General features: G+C 34.4%; 1 protein-coding gene across 10 annotated transcripts in view; it reads right to left on the reverse strand.

The window, feature by feature from the left end:
* Positions 1-9,939: 9,939 nt before the first annotated feature.
* The window catches only part of ATP11B (ATPase phospholipid transporting 11B (putative)), a 127,436-nt gene continuing 116,522 nt past the window's right edge, over positions 9,940-20,853 (reverse strand). For 3 of the 10 annotated variants that reach the window (XM_045502863.1, XM_045502861.1, XM_045502857.1), the window contains one exon: positions 16,073-16,183. Coding sequence is in view for 7 of the 10 variants with exons in the window: in XM_045502854.1 (XP_045358810.1) it covers positions 10,893-10,974; positions 16,050-16,183 (216 nt within the window). In the remaining 3 variants the exon portion in view is untranslated. Of the gene's footprint in view, positions 11,014-15,935; positions 16,184-20,853 lie in introns of those variants that run through there. The other 7 variants (XM_045502854.1, XM_045502853.1, XM_045502860.1 and 4 more) reach the window with 4 other exon arrangements.

Here is a 20,853-nt window from a genome sequence, read left to right on the forward strand (position 1 = left end):
GATGGCTGAAGAAAAACTGGCTGAGCCACAACAAACTGGACAACCTAGAAGAAATGGATAATTTTCAAATTTTTTTTTCAATGTTTATTTATTTTTGGGACAGAGAGAGAGCATGAACGGGGGAGGGGCAGAGAGAGAGGGAGACACAGAATCGGAAACAGGCTCCAGGCTCTGAGCCATCAGCCCAGAGCCCGACGCGGGGCTCGAACTCACGGACCGCGAGATGGTGACCTGGCTGAAGTCGGACGCTCAACCGACTGCGCCACCCAGGCGCCCCGAAATGGATAATTTTCTACAAACATACTATTTTCCCAAACTGAACCAGAAAGAAATAGAAAATCTGAACAGATTACAAGCAACGAATTTGAATCGGCAATCAAAAAACTACCAAAAAATAAAAATCCAGGACCAAATGGATTCACAGGGGTATTTTACCAGACATTTAAAGAAGAGTTCATGTCTATTCTCCTCAAACTATTCCAGAAAATAGAAGATGAAGGAAAGCTTCAAATACATCCTACAAGGCCAGCATTACCATTATACCAAAACCAAAGATACCACCAAAAAGAAAACTACAGGCCAATATCTTTGATGAACATAGATGCAAAAATCAACAAAATATTAGCAAACTGAATCCAACAATACATTAAAAAGATCATTCACCTCGATCAGATGGGATTCATTCTGGGGATGCACAGACATTTTGATATTCCTAAATCAATGACCATCATATATACCACATCAACAAAATGAAGGATAATGATCATATAATCATCTCAATAGATGCAGAAAAAGTATTTGACAAGTTCAACATTCATTCATGATTAAAATCCCACCAAAGTGAGACTAGACTGAATGTCCCTCAACATAATAAAGACTGTAATATAAAAAACCCACAGCTAACATTATACTCAATGGTGAAAAACTGAGAGGTTTCCCTCTAAGGTCAGGAGAAAGGCAGAGATGTTTACTCTTACCACTTTTACTCAAAATGATATTATGGACAATACTACACACAGAAAATCCTAAACACTCTACCAAATAACCATGAAGTAATAACCAAATTCAGTAGTGGCAGAATACAAAATTAATACTCAGAAATTAATAGCATTTCCATATACTAATAATGAAGTATCAGAAAAAGGAATTAAAAAAAAAGCCCACCATTTACAATTCCACCAATAAGATTGCTGTTAGTATAAAATGCTGTTGGTATCAAAATTTTAAGATTTTGATACCAACAGCATTTTTCACAGGACAAAAACAGCCCTCAAAGAGCCAAAGCACCCTTGAGAAAGAACAAAGCTGGGTCTCTCATAATACCAGACTTCAAGATATACTACAAATCTGTAGTAATCAAAACAGTATGGTACTGGCACAAAAATAGACACATAAATCAATGGAACAGAATACAGAGCCCAGGAATAAACCGATGATTACATGGTCAATTAATCTTTGACAACGGAGGAAAGAATATACAATGGAAAAAGACAATTTCTTCAATAAATAATGCTGGGAATACTGAACAGCTACATACAGAAGAATGAAACTGGATCACTTTCTAACATTCTACACAAAATAAACTCGAAATAAAGAACTACATGTGAGACCTGAAACCATAAAAATCCTAGAAGTGAGCACAGGCAGTAATTTCTCTGACATTGGCTATAACATTTTTCTAGATACGTCTCCTGAGGCAAGAGTAACAAAGGCAAAAATAAATTATTGGGACTACATCAAAACAAAAAAGCTCCTGTATGGCAAAGAAAATAATCAATAAAACTAAAAGACAACCTACTGAATGGGAAAAGATATTTGCAAATGATATATCTGAAAAGGGGTTAATATCCAAAATATATCAAGAACTTATACAATACCAAAAAATAAAAAATAAAAACAAAAACCACCAAAGAAAACAAAAAACTCCCAAACAATCCAATTAAAAAGTGGGCAGATGGCAAGAATAAACATTTTTCCAAAGAAGACATACAAATGGCCAAAGACACACGAAAAGATGCTCAACATCCCTAGTCGTCAGGGAAATTCAAATCAAAACCACAATGCCTACATTACACCACCTTACACCAGTTAGAATGGCTAAAATAAAAATGACAAGAAATAACAAGTGTTAGCAAGGATGTGGAGAAAAAGGAAAACCTGTGCACTGTTGGTGGGAATTTAAATTGGTGAATACACTATGGAAAACAATATGGAGGTTCCTCAAAAAATTAAAAATAGAAATAATATATCCAACAATTTTACTATTTACCCAAAGAAAACAAAATCAACTAATTTGAAAAAGAATAGCATCCCCTGTATTTACTGAACCATTATTTACTAAAACAAAGATACTGAAACAACCTAAGTGTCCATCAATAGACAAATGGATAAGAAAAATGTGATTGATACACACACACACACACACACACACACGGAATATATGCAGCCATAAAAAGAATTTGTCCCAATTGAGACCACATGGATGGCTCTGGAGGATATTATGTTAAAAGTAATAAGTCAAATACCATATGATTCCATTCATAAGTGGAATCTACAAAAAGAAAGAGGAAAAAACAAAAGCACAAGCAGACCTATAAATACAGACAACTGATGGATGCCAGGAGGGAGGTGAGTGAGAGGGCAAGTGGTGAAGGGGAGTGGCAGAAACAGGCTTCCAGGTATGGAATGCATAAATTTTGTGAATGAAAGGGACAGCATAAGGAATACAATGTAATGGAACAGATGGTAGCTATACTTGTGAATATAGCACAACATATAAACTTGTCAAATCACTAAGTTGTACACCTGAAACTAATGTGTCTACTAAAAAAAAAAAAAAAAAAAAAACCACAAAAAACTCTCACACCTTAATTTTACTCCAGTGAGACTTGTGTCAGACTTCCAACCTACAGAATTTGGAATAAATTTGTGGGTTTTTATTAAAAAATGTTTATTTATTTTTGAGGGAGAAAGAGAAGCACAAGCAGTGGAGGGGCAGGCAGATGGGGATACAGAATCCGAAGCAGGCTCCAGACTCTGAGTTGTCAGCATAGAGCCTGATGCGAGGCTTGAACCCACAAACTGCAAGACCATGACCTGAGCCCAACCTACTGGACCACCTAGGTGTGCCTAAATTTGTGTTATTTTAAGCTACTAAGTTTGTGGTAATCTGTTGCAGCAATACTAAAAGGTAATGCCTATTCAGAACATTCCCACAAATAAAAAAATTCTAGACCAGGATGACTTGAATGGGGACTTTAAAATAGTGAAAGAAATGATATAAACCTTACATAAACTCTTTCAAAAAAGAGGCCAAGAGGGAATACTTCGTAAATTGTTTTATGAGGCCAGTATAACCCTAACACCAAAACCTGATAAAGACATCATAAAAAAATGAAATTACATATCCTATATCCTTTATAAGCACAGATACAAAAGTCCCTAACACAAGATTACCATACCAAACAGCAATATATAAAGAGTAACATTTCATAAATAGATTTATTTCAGGGATGTAAAATTGGCTTAACTTTTATTTGAAAACAAACTGAGGTAACTTACCATATTACCAAACTAAAACATTTTAAAAAATGATCATGATAAATGGAGAAAAAGCATTTTAAAAATTCAACACCTATTCACAGTTCCCACCATGCCTATTCAATTAACATTGTGTAGGAAGTTCTAGACAGTGCAGTAAGGCAATAACAAGAGACATAAAGCATGAAGATTGGGAAAAAAAATACTGAAACTGTTTCTATTCTCAGACGATATGACTGTGTATGTGAAAACTAAAAGATTCTACACAAAATTAAAAAAATAAACTAGAATGTTGAGCAAGGTTGTAGGTTACAAGGTCGAAAGTACAAAAATTGCATTTTTGGATTTTAATAATGAATAATTTGAAAATGAAAAAACAATTCCACTTACCATAACATCAAATAACATACAAATTTTAATGTAACAAAGATTTGCCAGATGTTTACATCAAAGACTATAGAACGTTCTTGAGAGAAATTAAAGACCTAAAATAAATGGAGATAGATCATGTTTATGGATTAGAAGACCCAATATTATTAAGATGTCACTTGTCTTCAAAATGATCTATAGATTCAGCACAGTCCAAATCAAAATCATATCATTTTTAAAATAAACATTTTAAAAATGTTTATTTCTTCAGAGAGAGAGAGAGAGAGGCAGGGAGGGAGGGTGTGTGTTTGTGTGTGTGTGTGTGTGTGTGTGTGGCAGGGGAGGGACAGCAGAGAGAAAGGGAGAGAATCCCACGTAGGCTCCACTCTGTCAGCACGGAGCCTGATGCAGGGCTCGATCTCATGACCCTGAGATCATGCATGACTTGAGCTGAAATCAAGAGTCAGATGCCTAACCAACTGAGCCACCCAGGCACCTCAAAATTATATCATGATTTTTTGTTTCTAGAAACTGATCAGCAGCTGATTCAAAATTTATATGGAGATTAAAAGACCTATGATAGCCATAATAATCTTGATAACAAAGTTGGAGAACTTACATTACCTAATTTCAAAGTACAGTATAAAACTATAGTAATCAAGATAGTGTGTTACTAGTGTTAAGGATAAATGAATAGAACAGAGAGTCCAGAAGTAGATCCACATTTATGGAGTCCATTAATTTTAAAAAGGGGCACCAAATGAATTTAATAAAGACAGAATATTTTCAACAAATGGAGCTAAACCAAACAGCCTTATGGGAGTTAGGAGGAAGATGCTTAATCCTTGCCTCACACCATACACATAAATGAATTTGAGACAGATCGCAAACCCAAACATAAAAGTGAAAGCTATAATGCTTTCAGAAGAAAACACAGGAAAATATCTTCATGACTTTGGGTTTGATAGGCTATTTTAGATAAGACACAAAAAACACAAAACCATAAAAAGAAAAAAAATTGGACTTCATCAAAATAAAGCACTTTTGGAACCCCAAATCACCACTTAGAAAATATCCATGAAAAAACATAGGGGTTAGGGGTACTGGCCCCCTATACAGTTGAAAATCCACTTATAACTTTTGATTCCCTAAAACGTAACTACTAACAGCCTAACTGTTGGATAGGATAGCCTTACTGATAACATAAAGTTGATTAACACATATTTTATATGTTATATAATATGTTGTATTCTTACAATGTTAAGAAAATCATAAGAGAAAATACATTTATAGTACTGTGAAACATCCATATATAAGCTGACTCATGTATTTCAAACCCATGTTTTTCAAGGTTCGACTTTATACAAGCAAGCTACAGACTGGGGGGAAATGTTAGTAATACATTCACCTGGCAAAGGACTTACATTCTTCTATAAAGGATTCCAACCATTCTGTAATGAGACAGTCTAATGAAAAAATGGCTACTTGAACAGACATTTCATGAAAAAAAACCCCAAAACAAAAAACTGCCAATAAGCATATGAGGAGTTAAACATCATTAGTCATCATGCAAATTAAAATGAGATATAATAGAACTGGAACTCTCATAATTGCATACAAGTGCTCATGAAATGGCATATACAATAATTTTGGGAAACTTTTTAGCAGTTTCATATAAAATTAAACATAAACCTACCTTGTGATCTGGCAATTACAACTATTGCATAAGAGAAATGAAAACATGTTCACAAAGAATGCTCATAGTAGCTTTATTTATAATCACACCAAACTGTAAGTAACTCAAAGGTCCATAAACAAGAGAAAGGATAAATTGTGAGATGTTTGTGAAATGGAACACTACTGAGTAGCTAACAGAAACAAACTGTGGATATATGCAACAACATTGATGAATCTCAGTCTTTTGAGGAACAAAGCCAGATGCAAAAGTGAACATGTAAAATTTCATTTATATAAAACTTAAGAACAAGTAAAATTCATCTATGGCAATAGAAAATAGAAAAATGGTTACAAGGGCAGAAAGGGAGGAATAAATTCATTGGAAAGTGGCACGAGGGAACTTTCTAAGATGGTGGAAATGTTCTTTATCTGGGTTGGGGTAAGGATTACACATGTATAGATTTGTCAAAGGTGACAGCATGTTAACTCTAAAATCTATGCACTTCACTGTCCACAAATTTTACTTGAAGACAAATCATTTTCCCTTAAAATTTAGAGTAAAAAATCGGACTCATCAGAGGGCCATCCACCACAGAGACATGTTTACTTATCTCCATTTAGAATAGCTTTGTCCTTTGAGTCAGCTCTTCAGAAGAAAACTTGAATTGTTTCTGGATTCACTAATTTTTTTGGTGAAATGCTGCTCATTTATTTTTTTATCCAAAATTTCCAGTTCAGTAAGAACATTACTCATATTGTACCACAGAAGTTACAGTCTGAAGTTACCCTAAAGATAGTCCAAACCCTCAACTACTTTTTAAATAAAAACAGATGCATGCCTAGATAACTTGACTTGTCCTGGGTCGTATTCTCATTTCATTTCAGAAATAAAAATACATAGATCACACATTGTCACTCTCTGCACATGCTAACACTTGGGCAAATACAACAGCATACCTTTTTAATAAATGTAGATTAAACCTTTACATGTGCTTTAACTGGCAACTGAGAAAGCATAAGGAATAATTATTGTCATTAGGTTAGATTATATATATATATATATACACATACACATACATATATAATATATATACATATATAATATACATACATACATATACAATATACATACACATATATAATATATATACATACATATATATATGTATATATATATACACATTACATCAGTTATATATTTTTAAAAAACACATATTTCATTTCCAAATTCATATTGGCTGGCTTTTCATGAGTGGTGCAATTTCTAGTTCGAAGTGTGTTGGTCTTTACAGCTGGTACATTTCTATCACACCACTTTTCAGGAGCTGTAGTGATGATCTATAAAATCTGGGTATAACCAAAAACTTCTGGATTTTTGAAAACTGGAGTCAGTGAAAGGCATAAAAGCATTACTGTACTATAATGGAGGGTAAATGTAATAAAATTTCATCGAAAAAATTTTTGGCTGGTTGTAATAAGCAGAGAGAGGCTTAAAATGCACAAATAATGGAAAAACTTTTAATTATGTAGGAAAATTTTATTCAATAAATATAATTTCATGAACTTTAAAAAATTACTGAGAGCTTATACAATAAGTAACTACATTTCCTAGCAATGCAGAGAAATTTTAAAGGATTTTATTAGACAGCCAGTGTCTGAGGTCCTCAATTTTAAACTAAAGTGTGGCTACAGTATTTCCAGCTACTAATTCCCCATAAAAATCTAACAATCGCCATTACTACAAACGTATCATTAGTTGTGATCTATTTTTTTTGTAGGAAAATCATTCAAGTGTTCTCACATAAACAGCACTTTAATAATGTTCTATTTTTATGAAAATAGATGACTCATTTCAAGGTAGAAATAAAAATGTCTCTGAAGGGGGACCAAAATTAACGAAACATGTTTTACACAACTCTTTGGTGTGTTTGTTTTATTAATACCTGCTTATATCATCCCCCAAAATGATCTTTACAGGAAAATACAAACATGGATGATTTTCCCATTTCCCCTGCTCCTGATAACTTTTCAGAGTAGCATATTTAAATTTTTTTTGGTATTAACTGTACATTTTTTTAGAAGCCTTGACTCCTGCCTATCAAATAGGAATCTTAAGTTTTTCTGAGAAGCCCAATTTCACAATCTTACAGCAGAAAAAATCTGGTTAGAGCAAAGCAGTTTCCTAACATGGTGATTTGCCTAAGTTTAATCTCCTATTCAGGACAGTGCCAGTTTCGATTACGTCTGGGAAGCCTTTGGGTATCATGGAGACTGAGACGCAAGGAGGAGGGTAGTTAAGAGAAATTCAGACTGTAAATTCTCCCCTTCTTTCTTCTCAACTCCACGGCAAGCTTGGTAGCTGTAGTTCTCCTGGCCCATTCTCTATTCCTACCACGAACCTACCGCTTGCTAAAGCTGAAGCAGGGTGCTGAGTCACCTTTTAGAGCAGCTGGTGGGCAATTCTGAAAACTGTCTTGGTGCCTGCTACTATCTTTAGGGATATGGCCTTCAGACTAGGTAGGCAAAGGTAAGAAAGTGAGGCAAACAGATCTGAGATCATCAAGTAGCAAAAACACGCACAGAATCTTATTCTGGTTTTGGCAGGTTTAAGAGGAAGTTAATTGCCAACATCGTACTTTCCAAACAATTTTAAAGAAATATGCAAAGGGGAATTTTTTGTGATTACCAGCTATGTACTGTTTTAAAATATGAGTAATAGCACTAGAAAACTATTTAAAGCTTGTAGGCAACACTGTTACTTTCTTTTTTTTTTTTTCAACGTTTATTTATTTTTGGGACAGAGAGAGACAGAGCATGAACGGGGGAGGGGCAGAGAGAGAGGGAGACACAGAATCGGAAACAGGCTCCAGGCTCTGAGCCATCAGCCCAGAGCCCGATGCGGGGCTCGAACTCACAGACCGCGAGATCGTGGCCTGGCTGAAGTCGGACGCTTAACAGACTGCGCCACCCAGGCGCCCCAACACTGTTACTTTCTTAAAGAAAACTTTTCTTACAATTGCAAGATAATTTTCTTTTAAACAGAGGTTTTGAACAGAGTAGGATGAACATATCAGTGGATACCATTTATGTTTCTTTGATGTACAGTTCTTAAGTAACTTCAAATGGGGAATGCAGACAGTTACTTCACTCACACCTTAAGCACCACATAGGCTAGCTGACCTCCAGCATTGCTGCAGTTGGTCAGACTGCTTGATGGCTTTGTAGTCCTCGAGTGTCGGCAGTTTAGTGTCGGCAGTTTGGCTGACGGCAAACAGACACTGTAAACTGTAAGGTAGATGCGATGCAGGACTATTAAATGTCATTTTGTTATATAAATATTTTATAAGGCATTCTAAGAAAAAGCAAATTCTGTGTTATCTTCCACTAAACTACCCTCACTGAATATTTCTTAATATTTCCTCTTCTGGAACATGAATTGGAAAGTGTATATACTGTACACTGTATTATCCCTTTAATGTATTTTTGGAATAACGGTATATTGCTAAACTCGGTTTTGGAATATCTGACTTAAAGAATGGCTATTTATGAAAATTAATATTTAAGCTGAAATTCATAACCTAGTATCTTGCACTACTGAAACAAACATTATATTAGCAAGAAAATAAAAACTCAAAAAAAAATAGTTCACCAGCAAACATGGTAAAGTCTTAATTCTTGACTCTACCATTCTTTCCCTACCAGCCCAATTCCAGAAATCTGATATTCATGAAATGGGAAAGTGGTGGAAGGTTGCAGAATAAATCTACAAAAAGGAATTATTATATTCTCAAAAGAAAATTTTGGAAAACCTTATTTAGCCATTTCCATACAATTTTAAATGTGTATGTACACATCATGCGCTCACAGCTAAGTTCTTTAACCAATAATCATTTCCAAATTTTAAAATGACATTACTTTTTATCAAAACAAATGACAACACTGATCATATGATAAACTTGGATGGAAATTAAGTACTGAAGTACAGTGAGTTAATTCAGCAGTATGTACCTGATTAACCATTCTTAGTATTTTAATTTATCGCTGCCATTACATCCTAAGATTTAGCATTTTAAACTTTGTTTTACTTACATTCTGTAGCCATGCCTGAAAATTTGCCTTGTAATGGGGCACTGGACAGATTTCACTTTACATGGTAGTCTACCGTAACTTAGATAACGTATACTATCCTACAAATAACAGGATTCTTATCTGAAATCCTTTATTCTATAATCTAGCTTACTGAAAGTCAAGAGCAATTTTAAATTAGCCATAGAAAGAGGCTCTTATCTTTTTGTTGATTTAATTACCCTAATATTTTTATTTATATAATTAAAAATAGTTGCAATATTTAAATACTGTCCAAACTTGTTTTTTATTGATATAGTTGAACTTTACAACAGTGTCAGAAAATACTATAAACAGAGCCTTCTTCAGAGAGGGGAAAAAAAGCAAATTTAAATATATTAACCAGATTAAAGCATGCAAAAGATCCAATGATAAACACATTAAATAATATGCTAATGGTATGTAATTTACCCACTACAGGTTCTTCGTATTCTGTCACAAAAATATAGTAAACATCAATTTGAAATTTGGTGAATGGACTTGATTCCTGATTTATATATATATAATATACCCTTTGCATGTATGTGGTTAATTTTACTGGTTGTGTTACAGTATTTAGAGAAGTTTGGTACTGGTATATAGTTACTACCCATAATGCAGTAAATAATGGTGGGAAATGCATTCTCCTAATTTGCTCTGTGAACTTAGAAAGCACTAATGAATTAACAACATGGGTCACTGAGCGACCAAAATTCCTTTCTATTCACATTAACTTTTCGCATGAAAAGCTTCAAATATAACTCTAATAAAAAAATAGAGTTTTCAAGGCAAACTTTTCAGCATAATTTACAGAAGCAGATCTGAATAGAAGACTCAATAACCAAGCTAATACTAAAAAATACAATTGACTAGGAATTACCTCCCTTTTCTACCTTGATATTAAAATATAGTGGCCTTAGCAAGAGGCTGAAATGCCATTAGGAGTCCCATAAGCACGAGGAACAACCCAAAGAGATGGAAAATATCTGTTTCACGAATTGTGACATGTTCAGATTTAAGTTAGGGGAGCTGAAAGGGGTTTGTGTTAATGCTTTTTGTTTGCCATTATAACTCTGAATGAGTATGAAATATTTGAAATTTCAGAAAGTAATTCTGCAGAACTAGTGTGGCCATTATCACGGTGATCACACTGAATTTTAGGAAAGGAGTTGAAATGGTTCCCACAAAGTAATACTGCCCCTTTAACAAGTAGAGGAGTCCATTGTGGAGAGAGTCAAGATGCTCCTGTCGTTGGTATAGAAAGGATCCGATGCACTCCATGATCTAAAGTAACAATAAGAGAAAAGTTTGGCTCACCAGGACCTATGTTTTAAGTGAGAAAAAAAATTTACTCTAAAATGCAATTTGAATATTAAAATAATCACTTATTGATTTGTTTTTAAATGTTAAAGAGAAATTATTCATACTAGCACCGAATCAGTCTATTTATATTGTACAAAAACTTGGAAAAAATAATGCTCTAGTCATTATATAAAATATTAGCCAAAATTCAGACATTCATTAGCCTTAAAACAATTCCTACAGGTAGTAAAGCATGAGATGCTCTTAAAATCTTCACAATTCAATAAGAAATAAGTATGTTACTAAGAGTTATGCACATTCAGTTTTACTAAAAAGCAACTAGGTTATATTTTGACATTACAGAAGCAAACAAACATCCCACTTACCAAAAGCTTTGGAATGAAATAGTAATATGTTCATATTACATAATTTCTTTTCAGCTATAAATTCTATTCTAAAGATTTTAGTGTAATTAGCTTGAACGCAGTAAATGGTTTATTCAATAGATATCAAAGACAGCTGTAACTCAGTAGGGTTTTCACTTAACTGAGAATAAACCTGTAGTGGTCTGGAAAAGTTAACTACTGTCTGAATGATAAAACCTAAAAGCAATTAATTACCTAATACTTTATTTGCAGCTCTATTAATTTAAGCTAAAATAACTCTAGACCCAAACTAGCCTTCTAGGCTTAAAATAGCCTAACCTATATTTCAAGTTCAGTATCAGGATTACCAAGCCAAAGGTGGCTCTTCTTAGAAGACTAAAAGCACTAAACAATAAATCAATACATTTTATGTAACTTTTTTCAGGGTTCCCACTTTCCTTAAAAAAATATGTTAGAGGAAGAGACCAACATTTAAAGTGGCTCTTAAACTCACTCTTGTCAAATATCCACTGTTTCCTACAGATTCTGTTATTTAAATCAATTAAGCAAGTACAGTCATAATGAAGTTTGGAACCTAGAAATTTTACAAAGTTGCCAAAGAGGAACACAAATAAGCAACAAAACCATACTGGTAATTTACAGGTTCTCTAATTTTATTAGTTTCCAGAAAACCTTAAACACCTTAGTTTAAGGAAGGGCTTGTTCACCACCCTCTGTCTAGTACCTAAACTGCACCTGGCACATAGTAGACACTCAGTATTTGTAAAATAAATGAATGAAATGAGATTATTAACATTTCTTAGAGTAAGTATTTATCCAAGAAAAGGCACACTTAGACACACAAGACAAAACATAACTGCCAACACCCTAATTATCGGGAGTCAAGATTCCATTCCCAAATTGCCAGTACTTTATATCAGGCTTTCCTCTTTCCCAACCATTGCTTACATAGAAGAATTTTATTAGGTAAGGCTTCCTTTGTTTGATCTTTTCAAAGCACACATGTGCATTCAGATGTTAAATATCCTATTTGACAGAACATTAAATACTGGAGCTACATATTAACTCCTTTCTATTCAGAAAATAGTTTAAAAATTATTTTTTAAAATGTTTTTATTTATTTTTGAGACAGAGAGAGACAGAGCATGAGCAGGGGAGGGGCAGAGAGAGAGGGAGACAGAATCCAAAGCAGGCTCCAGGCTGTCAGCACAGAGCCCAACACGGAGCTCAAACTCACGGACTGTGAGATCATGACCTGAGCCAAAGTTGGACGCTCAACTGACTGAGCCACCCAGGCGCCCCGAAAATAGTTTTGATTAGGATAAAGTAACTTGGTAAAATGCATACAGAAAATCATTTATTGCTGAAGTACAGCCCTTTAGTGTACAAGATGGTATATCCTTTGTAGAGCACCATGATGCTACATTTGAAACCAAGCTTGCAATATGGCATATTCCTTTGAAAACATTAACTAATAAGATGTAAGAATTTCTGTGCCTGGATGGTAGAAGTTTAATCAGCTGAATAACATGTCATATGAAAGCACTAGTTGTATTTCTTAAGTGATGCTCATTACCTTTTATGTTTAATAGGTTAATGGAACAAATATCCAAGGGATTCTACAATTTGTAACAGAAGTATCAGCCTTGCTTTACCTTTTAAGTTAGACATGAAATAGAAATGTAGAATAGAGGCTATTCCAAAATCAAAACAGAAATGTCGAACATACTTCACTAACACAATTATGTAAAACAAAAACAAAACTCTACATATCAAAATGACTTTCAAAGTTTAAATCTAATGTTAATGGATCTAAGGCAATTTTCATATAGTCCTTTGAAAAGCACCAAGTGGTTTTCTCATATTGTATCGATTTTTATCCACTAGAAAATACAAACAGATTTCAAAAGACTTTTTAGATTATTTGTTTGAAGAAAAAAGGGGGATAATGACAGTACTAACCAATAACATAACCTGAGATGTTAGACAAAAGTATTTTGGAAGTATTTGGAAAAGTATTTATAGTCTTGTCAAATAAGATATTACTGTTAAACATTTTATTAGGAAAGTAAAAAAACTAGTCTTACAAAAGAAAATATTAAGATACAATTTTAAGTGAGAAAAAGTACAGATGATAACAGTCACCTTCATGTGCCACAATAAGTCCCATAATTCCAAGGGCAGGTTCAAAGGGATAATGCAGTATAAAAATGGCTACGTAAAGAAAAATGGGGGCATATTACCTGAATTATTGGCATACAAAAAAGTCAGTACATAGAGCAAAAAAATATTTTTGGCTTATTTAAAATGAATTATAGTTTTAAAATATGTATTTATTTCTGACAGATAGCACAAGTGGAGGAGGGGCAGAGAGAGAGAGAGAGGGAAACACAGAATCTGAAGCAGGCTCCAGGCTCTGAGCCATCAGCACAGAGTCTGATGCGGGGCTCCCAACAAACTGTGAGATCATGACCTGAGCCAAAGTCAGACACTTAACTGACTGAGCCATCCAGGCACCCCTGATTTTAGTTTTTCAATAGTGAAGATGTATACTGTCATTAAAGAGAACTTCCTGCTGAAATAGAAATTTAAAAAATTATGTGGAAGTTCTATAGTTGTCTCTTAGTCTAACTCCCACCTTAGTTCTGTATAGTAAAGCTGTCTTAATAAGTAAAATAATATTGTAAAGTGGGTCTTTCGGGAACTTCTTTTGGAAAACTTGGTGGCTTGGGTACATAACAGAGCTTCTTTCTTGTAATGCACTTTACAATACAATTGTGGAAGTCATAATACAGAAGTGCCAGTAAATTTAACTCTTCGTAGTAATTCTTTTATGTGGAATAAAATTACTACAGAATGATACCACAGCATTGTGGAAATATTTTTGATCACATGTTATAATCAATAAATGGAGACTGAAACCACAGACATTATATTAACATAAGAATGCTATTTATAAATGCAACTCTACCATAAAGACATGGCCATAACTAAAGGCAAAATGGGAACTAATAAGTTCACTAGTAAATGTTACCTGAATTTTATGATATATGAATGGTATTTATTCATTTTTAAAACACAAAGCTAAGCAAATATGAAAAATTATTTTATTAGATTATAGGGCCTCCTCCATCCTTTATTCCCTGCTCCTGCGGTACTTTCCAACCTTTTCCATGCCATGGCACATGTAGAAAGTGATTATTCGTGTGGTACACGCTGGACAATGGAAATCACCGTCTGTCTACCCCTGCCCATCTATAACTCTTCATGCGTACAAGTGCATTACTACTCTCATTTTAGGACTATGATATAATTCACATTAAGAATACCTAAGTGTGAAAAAAGTTACTTCTACTTTTTTTTTTTTTTAATTTTTTTTTTTTTTCAACGTTTATTTATTTTGGGGACAGAGAGAGACACAACATGAACGGGGGAGGGGCAGAGAGAGAGGGAGACACAGAATCGGAAACAGGCTCCAGGCTCTGAGCCATCAGCCCAGAGCCCGACGCGGGGCTCGAACTCACGGACCGCGAGATCATGACCTGGCTGAAGTCGGACGCTTAACCGACTGCGCCACCCAGGCGCCCCACTTCTACTTTTTAATATCACCTAAATAGTGTGTCTCTCAGGAAAATTTATGAAGAAAATTTATGAATCCATTTCACTTTTAAATAAATTTAAGTGGCATTTACCAAAAAAATGGCATTTTTTGTTATGATCCACAAAAGCGAGCACTGATAAATCTAATTGAAGAAACAGATTTGGGAGGGGACAGAAATGCTAAGATTCTTCTACACCATAATTTAAAGTGTCTAACTTATCAACTTAAAAAAATTTTCTTTAACATTTATTTATTTATTTTGAGAGAGAGAGAAAGCATGTGAGAGAGCGAGCATGAGTGGGAGAGGGGCAGAGAGAGAGAGAGTGAATGAGAGAATTCTAAGCAGGCTCTGTGCTGAAGGCTCAATTGCATAAACTGTGAGATCATGAGCGGAGCCAAAACTAAGAGTCAGATGCTTAACCAACTGAGCTACCCGGCATCCCTAACTTACCTAAACTTTTAGTTAGACCATGAATACCAAGCAAAAAAAAAAAAAAAAAAAAAGCAAAAACAAAATACAGCTCATTTAAAAAACCTCATCACAGAAATAGAATGGTATAGGAGAGCAGTAATACAGCCTTTGTGTTTATAAACACCTCAAAGTCTCAAATGACTGACCAGAAAATATACATGAAGAGTAAGAGAAGCAAAATCCTTCGATTTCACTATTATATGTAGACTATTTTGTAAATACAAAAAACAAACAAAAAACAAATACAGGAAATAAAACAGTAATATAAGGTATAATCAAAAAAAGAAAGTTATAAAAACCAAATAAGAGTACCATACCTATTCAGCACATTTTAAAAAGATTGTAAAGCAAAATGTTTCGTTCATTAGATGAAGTCTCTTCAAAGGTGCTTTCTCTTCCTTTGTTAGCGAAAGAGCCCCCTACCCCAAGGCCACAAAGTGAAATCTACCATCAAAGAATGCTAATAAATAGCACACTTCCCCGCTTCAGCTGGTAAAACCAGCGGCTGATTTATTAGGTATCTAGAGATGCAGGTTCATCCTGTTCCAGTTTATGGGATACTCATCTGCAGCAAAGGCTACTTAAAGAAATTTCACACCTGCTGACATGGGTCGGACTACATCTTCCTACTACTCGTTCCAGCATTCTTCCAACAGATGCGCACGCTGTTTCTCCTTCTGAGAAACAGCACATGGAGTCCAAGCACTTGATACTTGAATTTGCTTTAATAAGCTGGAGGAGTTGAAGCAGAAAAAAATTAAGTTATATACAGATTTGGATTTCCAAAAAGCATTAAAAAATTACAACAAGCACTTTAAAACCAAATGTAATGTATATACATATATGTTTTCTATAACATGGAAATGGATGAAGGGCTCTAAGAGTAATATTCAAAAATGCTTAAAAGGCACTGTGATCTAAATTAGAAGTCAAACAAAATAATTATATAAAAATAAGTGGCTGGATATTATTTAAATATGCAAAGATTTTGGATTTTATATCTTATTTATTTTAGTCAAAATGATTTACATCACTCATTCAAATTGAATGAATTCGAATTCTTCTTTGAGTTTTTGTTTATGTGAAATGCTCCTGTAATTTCAATTACAAATGTCTACCAATTGAGAAAAGTGGAGTGTGAATCATTTTGAAGACTGGGAAATAACAACCAGGCAGGACCTAACCCCAATCTTCAACAACAACAATAGTAGAAAATACGTAGTGTTTACTATGTGCCAAATTCTAAGCACTCTATATATATGCACTCCATAATTATCCTTGAAAAAAGCATCATTTACCTTAAATTTGCTAAGCAACTAATAAGAGCCAATCATGCCCCTAATCAGCTTATCTTGCTTTAAAAAAATTAATGGTAGATGTACTAAAATCTCTTAAACAAGTGACTTACTACTACTAGGACTTTTATTAATTTCTGAAGGTATGCAAGATTTATACTGATTCAGGCATAAATAACCCAGCAAAATAACTTAAAGCCATTACTACTACTAATTTTAATCCTGTTAAAATGAGGGGAAAAAATGGTATGACCACATAGCCCAATGAATCCCAACCCTGGTTTTGACACAGACAAGGACACTCCTAAATTTCTCAGGGGTTATTATTTTAAACAAACTTATTTTCATTCACTTTCCTTTACATATATAACATACTGTACAACAAATCTTTGGAAAGTATAGAGGAGGGAGAACAATGAAAATACATTTATTAGAGTGTTGCAATTCACAAAGGTTGGGAATCACCAAGTGTTGAGGGTAGGCATGGCAACAGGGGACAGACAGGGGACAGACACTCACGATGGACAGAAGACAAATATGATGGAACATAAATAACCTGGCACTCTGACCATAAGCAGTGGGTGAGGTCTGCAAACTCGCTGCTCAGAGTAATCCTGCCAGATAGCAGGCATTGTGAGACAACACAGTTCCTGTTTGGCAATTACCTGATTGCACCAATGTCCTAGGATCTGCTAAGCACTGAGAAGTAGCCAAGTTTTACTTGTTCTTTCATCACAATACCCTTGGTTTAGGACTGTTTATGGTATTGTTTCTTAACCTGTGTTTTGAGAGATGTTTTACAAATGTTTCATGAAAAAAAAGTTCCATGGCCTATTAATTAAGTTTGGGAAACAGTTCAGTGATGGTCTAAATAGACTTATTGAGCAAAGCGTTGTCAATAAGTCAGGATGTGTGGTCAATCTCCAGGGGGAGAGGCAGACATAGCGCGAATTCTCAAACTTGTTTTTTTTTAAGTAAAACCTTTCCCCCACACCCACCGCCCCTGGGAATCAGTCAACACTAGGAAGAATATTAATATTCAGAGGAACAGTTTAGGAAATGTTGGTTTAAGTAATAAGATTTCATTAGTCTCTCAGTTTCCTCCTTGGGCTCTGTTTTCCTCCATCTCAAAATCACCCTCTACAGGAAACATGATTCTAAAGCCCCCACATGCTCAAAAAATTACAATACAAGAAGGAGGCCTTAAGGCCCTTTGTAACCTGACCTCAGGCTACCTTTCCTGCTCAACTTGCCAATGCTCCTGTACAGTCTTCACACAGCCAACCCATGCAGTGTTCCTTGCCTCTGGGCGTATGTCAGGGCTGGTCACCAAAGAGTCAGAATGCTGACTCCTACACCCAGTTCAGTTTAAATATTATCATCTCCATGAAACCTCCCTCACCTCTCCAGCTATCAGTAGTCTCTTTCTGGATTCTATTCCACTGCTTGCTTGTGTAATTTAAATAGTATAAGCACTTAAATTAAACTTTTACTTATTGAACAAGGCACTGTACTGGTTCTTATAGGAGACAGCAATCTAGTGAGTTAATAAGTTAATAAGGGAAAAAGGTGGGAGATAAGTCAGGAAAAAATAATAATGGCAGTTCCATTAATGGAATACTTACTGTGCATGTGCCAATCACTATTAAGATGCTTCTCATGGATTATTCTCATTTAAAACTTGTAAGAAACTTTGGATAAGCACCATATTCAGAAACATTTTACAGATGAGGAAACAGAGAAGCTAAGAATTTGTTCAAGACCACCCTGCTGAGGCTTGAGTCTTGGTTTCTTTAATTCCACAGCCCACAACTCTTTATCATGCTCTTATGCTGCCTTCTTATAATTATGGTATGAGGCAAACTACAAATACTAAAAAAGAGGAGGAAAGCTGTCATTGCTGGTATTGGTGGGAGGGCATGAAAGATTTGATGGAAAAGATAGCATCTGGAACACATTTTGAAAACTGGGCGGGATTTCAGTAGCTGTTAGGTGAAGAGAATGAGTAACTATGTGTGGGTAGAAAAGTATGATGTGTATTCAGCACATGTTTAGTCTCAGTGTAAGAAAGTAGCTGTTATGCCTGCTTCCTTGCAAAGAGACCAGTGCCACTCAAAGTGTGATCCATGGATCAGTGTTGATTGGGGAAAACATTTTTTACTGGCCTATGAGGAGGTAAGTGTTTCAGATCTGTAAGAATAAGAGGTTAAAAATTTTTATGGCAATTTGACAGAATACTTTTATAACTGCTGAATCTAATAATAATTTTAAAATCAAGGCTTATTTTATTTATCTTTTAAATTTCATTTCCTAGTACAGTTGACCTTGAACGACATGGGTTAGAACTGCATGGTCCACTTACACATAAATTTTTTTTCAATAAGTACATGTACAGTACTGCAAATGTTATTTTCTCTTCCTTGTGATTTTTTTCTCTAGCTTACTTTACTGTGAAAACATTATTGTGATACATAATATCTACAACATACAATATATGTTAATTGGCACTTCATGTTGTTGATAAGACTTCCAGTCAACAGTTTGCTATTAGTTAGGTTTTTGAGGAGTCAAAAGTTATATGTGGATTTTTTACTGCATGAGGGGTCAGTAAGCCTCTAACCCTCACATTATTCAATGGTCAACTGTAACTAATTTTTATTGCATTTTACGAAAGTATTGGTCCGTGATAGACTGGAAATTAAAAACAACAAAGCAAGAAAACAAACCGGTCTTTCACATTTGGCTAGGGAACACCAAACTAGACTAGAAACTAGAGAGAAACGAGGAGTCTGCCTGGTATTTCTTAATATAACAACTTGTGTTTTGCTTATATAGCTGATATTCAACTGACAAGGATTCACTGAAGAGGACATCCATAATGTCAGCAGCATTTGAGTGCTCCATATGTGTAGAACACTGCTTAAGCCCGGATCTAACTTTAGGTAATAATCTTATTTTGTACTCATAACCTTTCACTTTAAAATCTAAGAAAAGGTATTAATACATGGACAACCCCAGAGAGAGTAAACATCTTGAAATATCAAAAATGTTATAAAGAAATGACGTCTTCAGATCACCTTTTGAACTAAGCTAAAATATATATATTTTATATACATTACATATATAATATATATTATAATATGTATAATATATACAAACCCTGGCTGCTTTAAAAATGCTGAATGCTGGTCAGTTGTGTAAAGCTGCTATCTATATAAAAAAACTACACTGTTCTCTAGCAAACTCCCAAGCTCTACCACTTTCCCATATATATATATATATCTTTGATCTCATATTCAGAATCTGGGAGCCCAGCCAGAGTACATGCAGCCACAGCTGCCAGTATAACTAACGGGGGGTAGGAAAAGGATGGAGCATTTAAATCTCATTTCATTCAAAGTAAGGATAGGCAATTATTTCTTTTTTCGGACGGCTTATAAATACAAGAAAAGAAAAAAAAGCAAAGTAATGGGAGTGAGACTCTACCTGGTGGCATTTTATTTTACCAGAAATTTTGATTTATTGGTAAGACACTCTCTATTGCACTTGCTTCCCAGGAATGGCCACATACCTTAGAGCTAGAAGGGCTGCCCAGCAAAAAACTATGGGCATTCAATATGACTATGTATGATTAAGAAAAATTTTCATCTTTACAGAACTTGCCTTTTGAGATAAATTCTGACTCACTGCTCTTATTCCATTATTTTCATGTCAGTGATAGTAAACATTTAAAAGTTTCTCTTAGTGCTTCTGTTTCTATATATCTTCTTTCTTTCTGGACTCTTCTAAATGTTAGAAAATTGTCATACATCTCTAAATTAGTCATTTCTATGCTATCTTACCTATCAAGTCAAATAGTTTTTTAAAGTTTAAATAAGAATTAGTAAACTATTAACCGTATATGTTCTGTTGCCTTTAAAACAGTTTTATAATAAATATATAATCAAAGTGAGAATCTTGTAAAGTCTTAAAGGAGATACTTGGAAACTAACTATGAAAAGAAAAAAGGTTGTGTTCAAGGAAATGTTTTTCTTTTTAATGTGAAATCAAAAATCATCCAATATTACTAATTTCCAAATTTGGTTAAGAATAATAAAACCCCTAAAA

This window comes from Leopardus geoffroyi, chromosome C2 (genome assembly GCF_018350155.1).
Source record: "Leopardus geoffroyi isolate Oge1 chromosome C2, O.geoffroyi_Oge1_pat1.0, whole genome shotgun sequence".
NCBI lineage: Eukaryota > Metazoa > Chordata > Mammalia > Carnivora > Felidae > Leopardus > Leopardus geoffroyi.